This window comes from Caretta caretta, chromosome 6 (assembly GCF_965140235.1).
Source record: "Caretta caretta isolate rCarCar2 chromosome 6, rCarCar1.hap1, whole genome shotgun sequence".
NCBI lineage: Eukaryota > Metazoa > Chordata > Testudines > Cheloniidae > Caretta > Caretta caretta.
Window position 1 is genome coordinate 35,025,921 of NC_134211.1, and position 18,908 is coordinate 35,044,828.

General features: G+C 43.8%; 1 protein-coding gene across 6 annotated transcripts in view; it reads right to left on the bottom strand.

Moving 5' to 3' along the window:
• GALNT18 (polypeptide N-acetylgalactosaminyltransferase 18) overlaps positions 1-18,908 on the bottom strand; it is a 387,970-nt gene that overhangs the window by 86,358 nt on the left and 282,704 nt on the right. For all 6 annotated transcript variants that reach the window (XM_048854232.2, XM_048854233.2, XM_048854234.2 and 3 more), the window contains exons 7-8: positions 13,465-13,650; positions 5,694-5,831 (exon numbers count right to left, since the gene is read on the bottom strand). In XM_048854232.2, the coding sequence (XP_048710189.1) occupies positions 5,694-5,831; positions 13,465-13,650 (324 nt within the window). The remainder of the gene's footprint in view (positions 1-5,693; positions 5,832-13,464; positions 13,651-18,908) is intronic.

Below are 18,908 nucleotides of genomic sequence, written 5' to 3' on the forward strand. Positions count from 1 at the left end.
GCTCTTGTTGTTTGTAGATTAAATCCTGAACTTCTTACTCAGTTTCTATTATATCAATGGGAGTTGAGGGCCCATGAAACTCCCTAAAAGTGCCCAGGACCACTTAGCATCAGTCCCAAATGGACTAAAACATAATGCCAGATTCTGATACCATTACTAATGATGTACCCTGTCCCACAAGCAGTCCCAACAGCATCAGTGGGCCAGATCCTCAGCTGGCGTAGACTGGCATAGCTCCATCGACTCACAATCCACATTGCTACAAAGAATGAAGGATTTATTGAGCAATTTATCTAAGAGCACACCACTCAGTTTCTGAAAGAGCTTTTCCTTCCAATAAAGATGAAAGGCTCTGCAAGGAGTCTCATAAGAAATTTACATTCTGAAGGACTTCTGATCACCTTGAGCCTCTGGGATGGAGAATGAAATAAGTAAGTGAGAATTTAGGTACCACAGGATTATATGTGTAATTTATATGCATGGGACTCAAAGGGGCCCTCCTAGAAGGAGCACATATCTTATGAAACCAAAGTCTCAATATCCTGTATAGACAAACTATTCATCTCAGAACATAGAAAAGCAATGAGGTGAAATATTTATCATTTAGTTTACTTTATACACATTTCCAATGGAGTAATTTTATGTACCTACAGCATTTCCATCTAAATTACTTAACCATAATAAACCTAATACTTCGCTGTTGTTCTGACACATTGGACCAAATTGGGCATATTGCCCAATGCTAGTGTGATGCAGAGTTGCACCAAAACAGGGACAGCTCAGGGGACACGATTAATATTAACATTTCAGCAATGGCCTCAACTGAGATCAGATCCCTATTGTGCTAGTCAGTGCACATACACATACACGTAATGAGACGGTCTGTACCCTGAAAAGCTCACAGAGATACAGTAAGTGTGGGAGAAAGGAAGTATTATCCACATGTTACAGACAGAAAACTGTAGCATAGAGAGATGAGTGACTTGCCCAGTGTCAGACAGATCGTCTGTGGCTGAGCTGAGAATTACATTCAGATTTCCTGAGTGCCTTAACTATAAAACCATCCTTCCCTTTATTATTATTGACATTAATGACATAGTGCTGCCATTTTATTCCATTGTCACTATGGTTACTTGCACCTTCCTCTCTCGATTCAAGATCATCACTATTCTTGTTATGCTTCTTGCGCTGTTTGAATGAGTAAACCTCTGCCATCTTCTTGACGTACTTCACTCTTTCCATGCTCATTTCTGCTATAGGCCTTCTCTCCTTTTTAGTGCCAGCATGGATATGAACTAGATGAATCAGTTCAATGAGTCTACACACTACTGGCCCAAAGTGGACTGGTGGCCTTTTGAATTCTCTCAGAATCCACTGCCTCTGGGAGATGTCAGATAGGTACTCGAGGATATTTCAAATGAGATGGTTTAGAACAACACTAGTGTGGATGCTGGGCAAAAGCACAAGAAAGACTTCATATAGTTAGCGCGCACACCTGACCAACTGCACATAATCCAGTGCTATCACACACTGCTTAGTTTCCAAGTGCACACATAGCCTAAATTACAATCTTACAGTGGAGACTGGCAACATCTGAGTCTCCAGCTGATCAAATAATGAAAAAATGTATTGATTCCAATTTCCTTTTGTAATAATGCAGCATTTTTGTTAATTTTTTTCATTACTGACAACAAAATCTCCATCCCAGAAAATCAGATATCTTTGGTAAGTGCAGAGCAGTGATCCAAGCAGGTAAGCACTTCAATATTTAAAATCTAAATTAGCAGCTGATTTGCATTTCCATGGCACTTCTTCCTTCATTACAAGCTTAGCAAACAAGTGGAAAAGAAGAAATGAAGAACGAACAGAAGAGGGAACCAAATACCACTCCCTCTATGAAGATCAGGTGACAGTGTGTTTTTATTTCCTAATGCAGTGTCTCTTGCAAGCCTCTGTAACTCTAGAGCTCTAGAGTTCTCTCTAATGCTTTGTCATATGGTCCATTATTTTCAGGCATTTTTCAGAAGTACACAGTTAGTGGAATAAGACTTCCACTACAGCTCCCAGCTAAATTATGAGGCCATTAATGTACTGACATGCTGCGGTCAATAGATTATATCAGGCCCCGTGTTGTGGCACACTCATAATATATATGTATTGACCAGAGATGCCCTGATGACTTATATATTGGGCTCTTTGGTTCTGCATCACATAACAGTGTGATGTATGAACACTCACTCTTGCTGTATACCAAGCTTATTTGGTATTGCCAGCATCCTTCTGTGGATGCTGAGACAGGCTCAAGAGAGTCAAAATCTTAGAAGGCCTGTTCCGTGCTTTTCATCTGTACCTGTCAAATAAATGTTGAATTAGTCCAAGAAGGATGTGTCAAGTAACTCAGTTATTCCACCTGTGTGTTTCCTTTTTCACTCATTTCCTATTCATATCTGTGATCAAAAATGCTCCAGGCTTCTATGCCTGGTAGGAGAAATATGAACCCATTTACTAGGAAGTCTAATCTATCCTTAAAAGAATCTGGGCCAAATTCAGTTCTAGTATAACTGAGCACAATTCCAGTGAAGTCAATATCCTCACATCGAGGCCTGTCATATTTGCCTTATAACTTTTTGGATGGGTTCTTCTTGTCTATTTGACTTGCATGAAAAGCCAGCCCTATAATTTCAACTGACCATCCAAAGCAGTCAAATAATTATAAAATACCTCTCAAGTACAGAGCCATTAAAAAAGGGAAGAAGGAGGATCCTGGGAACTACAGGCCAGTCAGCCTCACTTCAGTCCCTGGAAAAATCATGGAGCAGGTCCTCAAAGAATCAATCCTGAAGCACTTGCATGAGAGGAAAGTGATCAGGAACAGCCAGCATGGATTCACCAAGGGAAGGTCATGCCTGACTAATCTAATCGCCTTCTATGATGAGATTACTGGTTCTGTGGATGAAGGGAAAGCAGTGGATGTATTGTTTCTTGACTTTAGCAAAGCTTTTGACACGGTCTCCCACAGTATTCTTGTCAGCAAGTTAAGGAAGTATGGGCTGGATGAATGCACTACAAGGTGGGTAGAAAGCTGGCTAGATTGTCGGGCTCAACGGGTAGTTATCAATGGCTCCATGTCTAGTTGGCAGCCGGTATCAAGTGGAGTGCCCCAAGGGTCGGTCCTGGGGCCGGTTTTGTTCAATATCTTCATAAATGATCTGGAGGATGGTGTGGATTGCACTCTCAGCAAATTTGCGGATGATACTAAACTGGGAGGAGTGGTAGATACGCTGGAGGGGAGGGATAGGATACAGAAGGACCTAGACAAATTGGAGGATTGGGCCAAAAGAAATCTGATGAGGTTCAATAAGGATAAGTGCAGGGTCCTGCACTTAGGACGGAAGAACCCAATGCACAGCTACAGACTAGGGACCGAATGGCTAGGCAGCAGTTCTGCGGAAAAGGACCTAGGGGTGACAGTGGACGAGAAGCTGGATATGAGTCAGCAGTGTGCCCTTGTTGCCAACAAGGCCAATGGCATTTTGGGATGTATAAGTAGGGGCATAGCGAGCAGATCGAGGGACGTGATCGTTCCCCTCTATTCGACATTGGTGAGGCCTCATCTGGAGTACTGTGTCCAGTTTTGGGCCCCACACTTCAAGAAGGATGTGGATAAATTGGAGAGAGTCCAGCGAAGGGCAACAAAAATGATTAGGGGTCTGGAACACATGACTTATGAGGAGAGGCTGAGGGAGCTGGGATTGTTTAGCCTGCAGAAGAGAAGAATGAGGGGGGATTTGATAGCTGCTTTCAACTACCTGAAAGGGGGTTCCAAAGAGGATGGCTCTAGACTGTTCTCAATGGTATCAGATGACAGAACGAGGAGTAATGGTCTCAAGCTGCAGTGGGGGAGGTTTAGATTGGATATTAGGAAAAACTTTTTCACTAAGAGGGTGGTGAAACACTGGAATGCGTTACCTAGGGAGGTGGTAGAATCTCCTTCCTTAGAGGTTTTTAAGGTCAGGCTTGACAAAGCCCTGGCTGGGATGATTTAACTGGGAATTGGTCCTGCTTCGAGCAGGGGGTTGGACTAGATGACCTTCTGGGGTCCCTTCCAACCCTTATATTCTATGATTCTATGATTCATTCTATTCGCTAAAATGTGCTACCGCCCTACAGGATCCTACTAGGGTTGCCAACTTTCTAACTGCACAGAACTGAACACCCTAGCCCTGCCCCTTTCCCAAGCTGCGCCCCCACCATTCACTACATTCTCCCTCCCACGATGGTTCGTTCTCCCCCACCCTCACTCACTTTCACTGGGCTGGGGGGGGGGGGGGCGGGTTGAGGACTCTAACTGGGGGTGTGGGCTCCAGGGTGGAGCCAGAAATGAGGAGTTCAAGATGCAGGAGGGGGCTCTGGGCTGGGGCAGGGAGCTGGGGTGCAAACTCTGGGGTGGGGCCGGGGATGAAGGGTTTGGGGTGCAGGAGGGAGCTCCAGGCCTGGGGGGGGTGGGGCCAAGGGATTCAGAGTGCAGGAGGGGGCTTCAGGTTGAGGCAGGGGGTTGAGGTGTGGAAGAGCTCTGGGGTGAAGCTGGGATGCAGGAGGGGGCTCTGGGTTGCGGGGGGCTCAGGGACACAGGCTTACCTCATGTAGCTCCCGGTCAGCAGCGCAGGTACGGCTCCTAGGTGGGGAAAGGGCGGGGCAGAAGTCTCTGTGCTCGCCCACAGGCACCACCCTCCCCAGCTCCCATTGGCTGTGGCTCCCAGCCAGTGGGAGTGTGGAGCCAGTGCTCGGGGTGGGGGCAGCATGCAGAGCCCTGTGCTCCCCCCGCCTAGGAGCTGGCTGCTTCCAGGGCGCAGCGTGGTGCCAGGACAGGTAGGGACTAACCTGTCTTAGCCCTACAGCACCGTGAACAGGACTTTTAATGGCCTGATCAGCCCGGTTGAAAATCGAGCACCTGGCAAACCTAGATCCAACCGGATCTCCACGGCTGACAAACTGCAGAACTCAGAGAACCCAGTGCAGGATAATGGATGAGGCACTGGACTAGGAGTCAGGATAGGGGTTCTTTTTCTGGTTCTGTCACTAACCTGCTTTGTGCCCAAGGGCAAATCACTTTACCTCTCTGCGCTCATTTCCCCTACTATTCATGGTCTGTTTTTTCCATTTAGGTTGTAAATTCTTTGGGGCAGGTACTGTTTCTTACTATGTTTTAGTACACTGGCCTAGCATAATCAGGCCCTGATTTCAACTGTGGCCTGTTGGAGCTACTGTAACATAAATAGTATGCAATGATAATAATAATCCTTAGGAGCATACCTGTCTGTATGAACCTCTATATACATGATTTGATATTATATTAAGGGGCTTATATGTGAAAAACTAAGTGAATTCACACAAACTACATGTATTCACCACAATTTCCAGCCAACAGCTCTGTAGCTTCTAATAAATTATACCCCAGAAATCTTTCACTTTAACAAAATCTGTGAAAAGAACAGGCAAAAAAGACAATACACAGGAATGTATTGGCATGAAGTATTATAGCACAACAGTCTTTTTCAACTAACCAGTCAGTCCACCAATTTAACTAGTGACTCCCAGTTTGATCTGGCTCTTATCTGGAACTACGCAGTGTCTGCATGAATTACTTCCACTATTATTCTTTTTTCTATGATCAAGGTAAACAGGATCCTTACCACCCCATAGGCGATCGTGTCTGAGTACATTCTCATTTCTGGATACACACTGACGAGATACCACCTAAAGGTCTTGCACTGCAGTTTTTTCCTCAGGGCCTTCCTCTCAGAAATATCACCAATGTCAATTCCAGAATCCTGTGCACATAAAAGGGTCAGAAAAACAGAAAACGTATCAGTGACATAAAAGCAATTCTTGCTCGTATAAAACTGTCTCTCTACTGCCATGCCCACTCCAGCGAGGAACAGTAACACAAGAGTTGATCTCTCCACTGGATCAACAACACTGGTGTAAAGTGATTCTGATGTCAATGGACATTTCATAAATCCTCTGTTTAAAGAGGATGTGTACCATAGTATTATAAACACAGTTCAGATTCTTAGGGCCTCATTCAAATCCCACTGTGGTCCATGGAAAGAGTCTCGTTGACTTATATGAGTTTTGGATCTGGATTTTAGTGAATGCCACTGTAATTCTCCAGTCCTTTTTGATTTTCAGGCAGTTTTCAGATCCAGAAATAATTGGCATAAGGTAGTAAGTTGCCCAGGAAACAACCTTATTGTTGACATTCAACTGTGGCCTATTTATTAATGTATTCCTTTTTCTGCCTATTTCTGAAGTCTGGCCTTGTTGTTCCATTGTGAAGATTAAAATTCCTGCTCACCTTTTTGAAATCTCAGCTAATCTATTTTATACTGACATTAAAATTTCAGTTGATGTTTTTGTTAAAAGCATTTGCAGAATTTCTCCCTCACCTCCTTTTATTATCGGTTACTTTTATGGCTAACCCTCGGCTGGTGTGACACAATTTTGTGGAGTCCATGAAACATGAGTTTCATAAAAAGCCTGTAAGTGGAGCTCAATAATTTATCCCTTTAAAATCATGCAACTGAGATTTTTAGAGAGGGATCTAAATGCAAATCCATGGCCACTTTCTGACAGGAAGTAAAATGAAACATTTTACTGTAAATTATGTTCTCACATACAGCTCAATATAACAGAACAAAACTTCTTATAAATAAACTTTAGAGAGAACTCGGACAATCTGTTTGGTTAAACAACAGGCCTTGCTTGAGTCATAAATGCCCGAAGTGTCTTCATTGTCTGCTGACATCAGGATTTTAAAATGATGTTAGGAAATGCTGAATTCTCTTTCATTGGTATATCAAAAGGATAGCTTTATAGGAGCCTGATTTTATAGTCTGAAGCACAGGCTGGTCTTTGCATCACAGAGTGTCTCTGTCAGGGGTCTGCAACCTTTCAGAAGTGGTGTGCCGAGTCTTCATTTATTCACTCTAATTTAAGGTTTTGCGTGCCAGTAATACATTTTAACATTTTTAGAAGGTCTCTTTCTGTAAGTCTTTAATATATAACTAAACTATTGTCGTATGTAAAGTAAATAAGGTTTTTAAAATGTTTAAGAAGCTTCATTTAAAATTAAATTAAAATGCAGAGCCCCCCCGGACCGGTGGCCAGGACCCGGGCAGTGTGAGTGCCACTGAAAATCAGCTCACGTGCCGCCTTTGGCACATTTGCCTACCCCGGTCTATGTAATTAATATTATCCGGAGCAAGAATCTTTTACAATGCAGGCACTTCCTGACTGGCTCTAAAGTAAATTTGGCTTCTATACTGGCAAAGTCTATTAAAAATACCTTGCACCAAATTCAGGCCTGATGCAAATAGGTGCAACTCAAACTATGCCTGGCAGAAATCATTCATCTATCTTCATATAAAACTGCCTCTTAATTAACTAATTGATCTCTCTCCCCTGGTCAGGAATGTGACTGGCTAGAGCAGTGGTTCTCACCTGGTGGGACCCCGGCCCACAAGGCCACCCTTCAGCACACAGCTGAGCTGGGCCGCAGCTGTGTGCTAATTGGGCCGCATGCGGCCTGTGAGCTGCGGGTTGAGAACTGCTGGGCTACAGCATCAGGTGCCCCTGAGGCTTCAGCTCAAGCACTCAATATCTTACAAGTCAGTCTGAATCTTACCAGCAAAAACCTCCTATACACAATAGCTCACTACTACAGCAGGTATACGGAACTTGCATTTGAATGCTTTTCTGAATTTCCAAAACTATCGCTGCTCCTCTCAGCCTGTTCATTTCCTCTTTGTCAGATTACAGCTCTCTCTCTAGGTCACTGGTTCCCTCTTGACAGCTGCCTTTGTGCCTGTGGCCTCGGATGACTCCTTTATCTACCCTGAGCTCTGTAAATTTACAATGTATAGTGATGCTCAGCTGCCCTTCTATTGGGTTCCAGTGCATCCCCATTCCTTTCTCATGCAACACAGTATCCTGCAGTGCTTATTGCTCCTGAGACTGATGAGCACTCTAAGGAGCCAGGTCCCTGTAAAGATGCAACCGGATCCTGACATGCAGTTGGAAAGGAAACCAGCTTGCACACAGTACATTGTTTGGGTATAGCAGAGGCCAGCTTGTATGTAATGGGAAGCTGAGAATTGAATGTCACTGGAGGCATGGGAAAAAGCCACGGTCAAGACAGAGCAGATTGATAGAGCAGATTGATAGTTAATCATAATAATACCACCTAGATCTGCTGCAGTGCTTCTCATTAGTAGATTTAGTCTCCTATGGGCTGTAAAACTGCAGTCTCTTTACAGGTGCTGGATGGTGTTGGTGGCCTGTGCTATACAGGAGGTCAGGCTAGGTGATCTAGTGGCTCCTTCTGGCCTTAAATTCTATCAGTCTGTGAGACAAAGGGTGGATTTTTAGTTAAACAGCCTGAGTTAAAACTGACTCAAGGTCTTCTTTCTGATAAACCCAAGAGGCAGGACCCCTGGTCCTTAGGGAAGGGTTGGAAGGTCTTTGGCCCACTGAGGCCCCGTAAGACTGGGGAGCCTGTTCTGAGCTGATGGTGAGATGAACTTGTGAAAACAAGAAAAAAACCCCATGTGTGGGGTCTGAAGGACTAATCACCAAAATATCAATTTATTTACATATAGTTGTTACCATAACAAGTCATAATTTACCATTGGTTACCACAGCCTGATTCTCAGATCTTCTGTATTTCCCCTTTTTACAGGAAACCCATGACAACACCTTGAATAACTACTGGTAAATGTTGAGATTTACTGGTTACTACTATAAAGAAAAGGAGTACTTGTGGCACCTCAGAGACTAACAAATTACTCATTTTCTTTTTGTGAATACAGACTAACACAGCTGCTACTCTGAAACCTGGTTACTACTATAGAACACATAGGTTGAAATGACTTTCACCGACGACTGACTGGTCACTATGTTAAAAAGTAGCCCGGAGGTGACAATCTCATTCTGTTAGCGATTCTATGAACCCACAAATCCCTAATCTCACAATCCCCTCCTACCTACCCCATTTTAAACATATTTCTGTTTCATTTGCTAGCTCAGAGGATGACTTCTTCTGAGTGATCCCTTCACTTGGCACTTCCCAAGTTTTGTTTCCATTTTAACATGCTTATTGAGTCTATTTAGCTTGGTATTTTATGCTACACTCCTCATCATGGTATCAGAGTGCTTGAGGAAAGCTTTCAGTGCTTCAAATACAAAGATCCCAAGATAGTAGCCACTGCTTCCTGCCACATGGGACAAGCTCCCTCCTTTTAGCCTGTGATGCTCTGAAATCTTTGGACATGTTTGATTGAGGAGTGCTCCGCAGTTCTGGGAATTATTCCATGAAAAAGTAGGTTCTACTGGGTATTTGCTACTTTGGAACAGCACAGAATCATAGAATACTAAGGTTGGAAGAGACCTCAGGAGGTCATCTAGTCCAACCCCCTGCACAAAGCAGGACCAGCACGAACTAAATCATACCAGCCAAGGCTTTGTCAAGCTGGGCCTTAAAAACCTCTAAGGATGGAGATTCCATCACCTCCCTAAGTAACCCATTTCAGGGCTTCACCAACCTCCTAGTGAAATAGTAGCTCCTAATATCCACCTAGACCACCCCCACTGCAACTTGAGACCATTGCTGCTTGTTCTGTCATCTGCCACCACTGAGAACAGCCTAGTTCCATTCTCCTTGGAGCCCCCCTTCAGGTAGTTGAAGGCTGCTATCAAATCCTCCCTCACTCTTCTCTTCTGCAGACTAAATAACCGCAGTTCCCTCAGCCTCTCCTCGTAAGTCATGTGCCCCAGCCCCCTAATCATTTCCATTGCCCTCCGCTGGACTCTCTCCAATTTGTCCACATCCCTTCTGTAGTGGCGGGACCAAAACTGGACGCAATACTTCAGGTGTGGCCTCACCAGTGCCGAATAGAGGGGAATAATCATTTCCCTTGATCTGCTGGCAATGCTCCTACTAATACAGCCCAATATGCCGTTGGCCGTCTTGGCAAAGAGGGTACACTGCTGACTCATATCCAGCTTCTCATCACTGTAATACATGCATACTGCATGAAAAGCCGTGGCTGATACAGGTGAACAAAAAAATCCACTATAAGGGTTCCAATCCCTCTATTTTGCATGAATGTTTAATTTCTGTCCAAACACATAATTAAACATTTATACAAGTGCAACAATAATCAACAATATCTGACCAGCCAATTTGCCTTTTCTTCCACACACCCACTTTGTGCATCTGCATTATCTTCTTTTGTCTCTTTCTGAAACTAGCTATGGCTTGAAGAGTGTCCATAGTTTATATTCCACCCTTAATGAAGTCTTAGGATGAAGAAAGGTGCAATGGAGCTAATGCCACTCAGTAGGATATAGGACTTTGACATAATCAGTCCAATACTTTCCTTGCTCTTCATCCCTTTAGCCCTGTGCCCTACTACACTCCTGGTAATCTGCAGCATGGATGTTCCACGTGCTGTGTCAAAGTTATTTTTTGAATTGCTTCTTAAACCAACTCAAAAACATAGACGTTCTTTCTTTCTCTTCTCTGACACTTTTTCTGTACAAACAGCAGATTGCATAACTTCTGCCCTTTCGAAAGAGAGAAAAAACCTCCCACACTAATGATGTTGGTTTACTTTTCAGACTGATTTGGTGCGTGCCGATAGGTGGAAGCCTGTAACATATCTTCCACTTCCCCTCACCAACAATACTTGTGAAAGATCAGACGGTGATTTCATTAGCTTCTTTACTCCTACTGGAGTAAAGCTTCCTGATTCTTGAGGCCAGCCCTGATCCCAGTGAAACATCAAACTGCTGCTAGGTGCTTTAAATTATTCAATTCCCCTAGTGGACTCTAAGCCAGTGCCAGATTGCCACAATGGAGCCAAACTCCACCATGCTCCATGCCTAATCCCAATATGTCCCCTATGCCAGGATTGGGACGTTGGAGGAGCAGGGCCCAGCCTGGCACATCTATACAAGAATATAGTTCCTCACTGTTAGAGGGATTTTCTGTTAGCTCATTGAGGGCCCATATCTCCTCTGACATTTTTCGTATTAACTTTGCAGCTAATACCAAATCACTGCCAGGCTCAGGTTTCATAGATTTTTAACCATATGAAAACTAGAACATCTTCTACCTTGAAGATACCATTTTTATACTACTGTGGCACCTAGAGGCTCCAACTGAGACATGCTAGGTACATAGTAAGAGAGAGAGTCCCTGCCCGCAAACGTAGGAGAAAGAAAGGAGTTTTATCCCCTTTTACATATGGGGAACAGAGGCACAGAGAAATTAAATGGCCTGGCCAAGGTTTTACAGAAAGTTTGTGGCCAAACTGGGATTTGAACTCCAATCAGCTGAGCCCTGGTCCTGACTCTTAGTCACTACACCACCCTTCCCCTGATGTTCCTCTTGGTCATTTTCACTCTGTGCTGAGGAGAAACCCTTATACATAAAAATGCCTGTCACCTCAAGGGGTCTGTTGTGCTGCCTACAGCAGGCTTCACTTTCTCATTCATCTCCACAGTGGGACATTACACATATGAACCGCTGACACCATAGTCATCTAACATTCTACTGGGTCCGATCCTCTTTGCCCTTTTGTTTGCCACTGAGGAATTACTCAGCACAAGCATTACTAGGCAGTCTTAAGAGAAAGAAGTTGGAAACTTAAGGGATACAATGGAGATGTGGCTGCTGCTTCCATGCCAGTTACTGCCTTCCTCCTCCTCCCACCATCACCCAATTTCCAGAGGAAATTTTGCTTTGGTGTAAAGCATTCTGTACTAGTTTTAGCTAATGTGATTTATTTTCTTCTGGTAGTGGCATTATATCTCCTCTCTCCTTCCTTCCCCAGATCTTCTGCTCATAAGTGCAAGCACATTATCAATAGTAATCAAACCAAACCCCGCCCCCCTCCCCTCTTGACCCAGCCAGATATGTAGGACCTCTAACTTTCTGTGTAGTTCCACAAGAGACGAACTGGAAACAGTCCATTACTGAACCGGGGGAAAAAACGGTCTTTTCCTAGCTAAAATAACTTTTTTTCCTCAGGTGTGGTGAAACTAACTTAGGCAAAGTTCATTGTTTTACTTTTAGCACAAAAAATAGTAACAGGACAAATTATGCCAGTTTCACTGCAGCTGAAAAATTGTTCAGAAAGAGATTTGAGAGAGATCTTTTATTAATTTTAAAAAATTAAATTAAATAAATTGCTTGAGTTCATTTATTTGTTTTGTGCTATATTCTTTAGCAAGAGACAGCTGGAGGGAGTTGCAACTGCAAAGCAAACAGATTCATTTAAAGGACTCAAAACTAAAATGAGAGGCCAAATTCTGCCCTTGGTTATGCTAGGGTAAATTCAGAATAACTTCAATAAATTCTAGGAAGTTATAACCATATTTACATGAGTAGAACTGAGAACAAAATTTGGTCCTAAGATTACTCATCTGAGCAAAGATCACTTAATTGAATAAATGTTTGTTGGATCTGGCCCCTGATGTATTTCTACAGATCAGTATGGGAGTGTGTCTATAGTCTGTATTTTTAAGGGGATGAACTAATTGACCTAATAATAAATAATATCATATATTCAATTTCTAACATTTTTAAATCTTTTTCTTTATTGTTTATTTAGTAAATATAAACAGCACAGCATGTAGTGAGGACTTTGACACACACATGCATTAAAGGCTATGTAGCATAGCTATAAAATCAAGAGTCTGCTTTTACTAATTTTGGCTTCCCGTGCTGTGGCTGCTGTTTGCTTTTTTTTTTTTTTTTTAAAGTAAGTGTTACTCACAGTAACCTAAGTGGGAATATGCTATCCATATAGAGACCTAGAGCCATGAAATGCCACTTGTTCTGTAAGGGGATTTCCACCCCTACTAGGTGAGTCCCACTGAGTAACACTGGGATCTTGGAAAAGAAAAAATACACCCCTTCCAGCATGACTGGTAGAAATTTAATACTCCCATATTGCACGACAGGGCTTCACTCTAACACAGGTAAAAAGTATTCTAGATAGACACATGAATTTGAAGCTGAAGAGCAGCTCCATGTAAGCTTGAAAGCTTGTCTCTCTCTCCAGCAGAAGTTGGATCAATAAAAGATATTACCTCACCCACCTTCTCTCTCTAATAACCTGGCACCAACATGGCTACAAAAACACTGCATATAAGCTTCATCTCTGGCATTCCTGCAGGTACTAACTTCAAAGAGCCTTGCAGGGTCAACAATGAATAAGAAAAAAGCAACACGGCAAGAAAGTCATTTTTAAATAAACTGCAGGCCATTAAACGGCTCACAGAGTAAGGTGCTACTCTATATGAATAAGTGTGGCTAAATGTAGTCCTAAACTAGAGCTCATATTTTGGGCCCAGAGCTAAGGCTATCCAAGCATGCCGGTAATCTTTGCAACCTACCTCTTGGGGTATATTCCATGCCATGTAAACATGGCTTTTAAATTCATCCATCCAGACTTCGGCCACTCTTAGAGCATTCCTTCGGACATGAGCAGTGAGGTCTTCTGTGTACGGCTTATGGGCTCTTTCAATATGGGCAATCCTGGAGCAAGGCAGCACCTCAACAGTACCTCCACATTGCCATACCTAGAAAAAATGTACAGTACTAGTTGAAATCAGTAAACTTAGCCTACTATACAGTAGTGCAGTGTCTTATCACTTTCAACAGATATGTCTAAAACCAAAAGCGTTTCAACGTAATACTGATGTTAAGAGGAAACACAACCAACTCATATTGGGCTGTCCAAAAATTACGTTAGAACAAAGCTGATACTCCTTTAACAATTTTTACAGTATCACCTAAGCAGTTACTTCCAGAGACATCCTCCCTTAGCCAATGTGCCCAGCCTCATGGCAGTGGTGGTAGTAGTAAAAATAAATAATTAAATAAATAAAGCCTACTTATTTAGCATTTATCAGTAGCTCACAAAACACTTTACAATCTTTAACGTATTTATCCTCCCAACACCTATGTAAGGAAGGACAGTGCTATTATTCCCATTTTACAAATGGGAACTGATGTACAGAAGGGCTAAGTGACTTGCCCAAGGTTACAAAGGATGTCCATGGTGGAGCAGGAAATTACACCCGGGTCTCCTATGCCCTAGCCCAGTGTGCTGACCACTGATCCCAGCAGTATCTGGGTGCATTGTACAAGGCATATAAATAACTGCAAACTTTTCCCTCAGAGAGGTCACATGTAGTCCTTCATACGCACATCCCACTGCTCAGAACTAGGTAACTTTAGAGGTGGGAAAACCAAGCCACTGAACTGCATGTCAGAAGATCCCAGAAAATCCAGATTCCAAGAGGCATGGAAAATAGATGCATCTTACATCTTGCTTTAAACACAGCCCAGATAGCAGTCAGATGTATTTCTTTTGAGACTGAATTAAAAAACCAGGGTTCACTACTGAGAATGACCTATCCACAAGTTTCATACCTTGCAAATGATAGTCAATCCATTTATCACATTAGCTGGATGTTTCTATTGAAGTGTGTGATGGTGTCGAGTAACACAATAGTGAATGGCTAATGCTTAGAAAGTGGTATTGCTGGTTGAGAATGTTGTCTTGGCTTATGATTTCCTTGCTTTTAAGTGTTTAGTGTGTCTGAGGAAATCCACTTGATCCTTAGTTCTTTGTTTGTTTTGCAGGGGAATGATATATCTACACCTTATATAATGGGAGCTTTATATTATAACATAATAGAATCAAGGCATCAAATTCAATATAAGAGACATAATGGCGTAGTGAATGCCCTTCAGGCAGAAACTCAAATGTGCAGGAACTAGCCCCATTAGAGTCTGCTGAACTGAACCCAAAAGTTTTTGACATCAATTTGGCAGAAGAGGCAGTTACTCATCTTGTGCAGTAACGATGGTTCTTTGAGATGCGTGTCCCTATGGGTGCTCCACTTTAGGTGTCTGTGTGCCCCTGCACCTCTAATCGGAGATTTTTGGTAGCAGCGTCCCATTGAGCCCGCACATGTGCTCTCCCTCCCTCGTGGTCTGCCTCGAGGCTATTTAGCACTGCACAGGTGAACCCCCCTCACTTCCTTCTCTACCACAGAATCCTAAAGAGAACTCTGAAGTAGAGGGGAGGAGGGCGGGTTGTGGAGCACCCATAGGGACAAACATCTCGAAGAACCATCATTACTGCACAAGGTGAGTAATTGCCTCTTCTTCATCAAGTAGTGTCCCTATGGGTGCTCCACTTTAGGTGACTCCGGAGCAGTACCCACCACTGGAGGCTGGCACTTCAGAGAGGAGTCTTTTACTACAGAGAGTACTGTGGAGTCGAAGATGGTGTCAGCGGCCAAATCTTCAGTTATTGCATAATGTTCTGCGAAAGTATGGACAGAGGCCCCAATCACTGCTCTATAGATTGGGGAGATAGGGGAATCCCTATGGAATGTGACTGAGGTAGGAATTGATCTCATGGAGTGCGTACAGACAGAAGCAAGTTGCTAAGTGATTAATGCAACTAGAGACTCATTTGGATAGTCTTTGAGGAGATATCACAGAGCTTTTGGATCTTTCTGTGGACGAAAGGAAGAGTTTAGGGGATTTCCTGAAGTCCTTAGTCCTGTCCAAGTAGAATGCTAATGTCCTTCTAATACCTAGCATATGCACAATTGTTTTCCAGTTGTCACAATGTGGTTTTGGGAAAAAAACAGGGAGATGGATCTGTTGATTCATATGGAAAGTACAGAAAAAGTAGGGAGAAACTTGGGATATGGCCTTAGATTTATTATTATTGTTATTATTTTTAAAGACAAAGGCCTTGAATGTTGGGTGTGCCATCAGGGCCGCTATTTCTCCTATGTGCCTAGCTGAGGTGAAGGCAATTAGAAATGCTGTCGCCATGGACAGGTGTAAGAGAGGGAGGGAGGTCTAGTCCAAGCTCTGATAACTAGAGTCAAGTCCCAGGCTGGAGCGGGTGGTGTCACGTGGGGGAAGAGAGTCCCAATGCCCTTAAAGAGTCTACGCAGTAGTGGCTGAGCAAACTCCAAGTGGGAAGCCATTTTCGCCATGAGCTGTACCTTAAGGGAGCTGAGTGAGAGTTTAAAATGTAGTGCAAAATCAGAGGAAGGAAAGAAGAGGTTGGGTCTATCCATTTGGAATGGTACAAATTTGGAGTCGTTTCCATTTTGTAGATAGGTATGTGGAGTGGTCAACTTGTGGTTGTGTTGCAACATGTGTTTCAGCTTTTCAGAGCATTCTGCTTCTAAGCCTTGGAACAAAGAAATATCCAAGCCTGGAGGCGGAACAGGAGGGCATATTGCCATCTGCGTCAGGTAAGGGAGCCAGACTTGTCATAGTCGAGAGGGGCAATCACAATAACTCTTGCTTTGTTTCGTTGAATTGTCAACAGAATCTTGGATAGGGTAGGAAACTGGGAAAAGACATACAAGTGGGCCTTGTCCGCTGGGAAGATGAGGGCAACTACCAGTGAATGTTTCCCCAAAGGGTGGCTATATCTTGAAGCACCTCTGAATTCAGTATACACTCATTGCTGTGAGAAAATTTCAACTGAGACTGTTGGTTATCCCATTCTGTATCCCTTGTAGACAGACAGCTGAGATGAGCACATTGTGATGGGTGCATCAATTCCAAAGTTTGAATGCTGTCTTGCAGAAGGAGGGAGATCTGGCAGCTCCTTGGCAGTTTATACAAAACATACAGGTCACACTAAGTCCATCATAACCTTTGTGTGTTGTTTTTGATGAAAGACAGAGTTTGTTTACAGGCACGCCTGACAGCCCTTATCCCCAAAAGAGTGATACTGAAGGTCATTTGTGTGGAAGGGTATTTGTCCTGAACCTTGTTGTTGTGTAGGTGAGCTCCTCAGCCTATTAGGGAGACGTGTCCCAGGGTGGTGAATGTGGGTAGTGAGAGGAGCGCTCTCGCTTGTACTGCATCAGGTTGGTGCTGATAAAGTCCAGTCACTGTACCGGGGTTAGTATGCCACTACAATGAAGTGAACCTTGGAGACTACCCTGTGTGGAGCAGTCAGTACCTATAACGATCCTGCCCCAAAGGTAAGCAGCAGGAAATATCCTGTAAAATGGTTGTACCTGAGATATGGAAGTAGGCACCCTGTAGGTTCAGGGCTAGAAATCAATCTCTTTGCTCTACAGCTGGTCCTAACTGCTGTGAAGTAACGTAAGGTAACTTCTGAGTGGCGTGACAGGTGTATAGATGGCAGCTGATGCTGTAAGGTATTGTTCAGTTCAGGCCCCCGACCAGCTTATAAGAGGCAGTTTGAGAGGTCATGGACTGGGGTGCAGACTGTTCTCACTTTTGAGCCCTGAGCCTCTTACACTGTTGCTCATAACAGCACAGAGATGGTGAGTATTGAGAAGATTGTGATCTGTGGTGTGGTTGAGAGGTATATCTTCTCTTCTGTTCCACAGTGTAGATTCCTAAGGAGTGTAGTGCGGTCCAAGAATCCTTCAGGATGTGGAGAGAATATCTGTCTTCTCTGAAGAGTTTGGCCCTTCAAATTGGAAGTCTGTAGCTCTTTGGGCAATCTAGAGAGGTGTAGCGAACAACAAAAAAAAAACAAAAAAAACAAAAACCAAACTCACAACCCACCTCAGTACCACTGTCATGGAGACTGGGCGGGCAGCTGTAAGAGCTATATCCAGTGGTGTCTCTAGGACCGGTCTGGCTATTAACTGACCTTCTCTAAGAATGGTCTGAATCTGTTCTTTTTGTGTTTCCAGTAATGTTTCAGAAACATGCTGGGTTTCCCAAGATTAACAAAATTGTTTTGGCCATGACAGTTTGGTAATTTACGACTCTAAACAGTAATGTTGTTGATGAATACGCCATCTTCTGAAGCCTGATCATATGGAGTTGACGTGGCACTATGTTGCTTGCTTCATGCATTAACCACATCCACTATGATGGAGTTGGGCTGCGGATGTTGAAAACAAAGTCTGCCTCTTTGGGTAGAGATGTAGTGTTGTTTTTGTTTTCACTCTGTTGCTGGTTGGTGCGATGGAGGCTGGCTCTGACAGATGATTTTGGTAGGATCTAGAATCAGCTTATTAATTGGGAGGACAGTTCTAGATGAGAAAGTAGTGTGCAGAATTTCCATCAACTTGTGATGTGTATCTGCCACCTCCTGTAAGGGAATTTGCAGCTTGTCTGCCACCCTCTTGGTAAGATCCAGAAAGTTCTTAAATCTTCACCTAGTGATGAGGGGTGGGCAGCACAGTCTCATCTGGGAGAGATGAGGAGAAGTGTGCTGAAGAGGAAGCTTCCTCTTCAGGTGCTTTTTTTTCCCCTTCCCCCTTCTTTCCTGTTCTGAAAAAGCTTTCTCCTGTCCTGGCTCAGGTGCTCTCCTGCTCTGGCTCAGGTGCCAGGCTGTAGCAAACCATCTGGTGGACTCTCCCATAGAGACACCGGAGACAGACACGCCATGTGTGTGTACATACCCGAAGAGTTACAACATGGTCTTGGGAGGGAGAGGCAGGAAGGCAGGCATGGGCAGTTGGCGTGAGGGAATTGGGGATAACCCTTGTATTGTGGTGATGGGCCTCCTTGAGGGGCCAGGGAATGATCTCCTCCAGGCCAGTGTCAGATTCGTCAGTGGGTAAGGGTGCAGCTGACTGGGGTATTGGCAGTATACAGCCCAGCGCTAAGAGCGATTCTGGGTGCCGGGATGTGCTCGATACTGGGGTCCTGGTACCAAGTACTGGGGATTGTGGTTCTTCCCCAATCATCAGGTCTCTAGGGTACCACAGAGGAGGGTCCATGGTATATTGTCAGTACCAATAGTTGGGCAGAGCACTCGCTAGATGAGAGTTTTGCCCAGTACAAAAAGTTTGTTGGT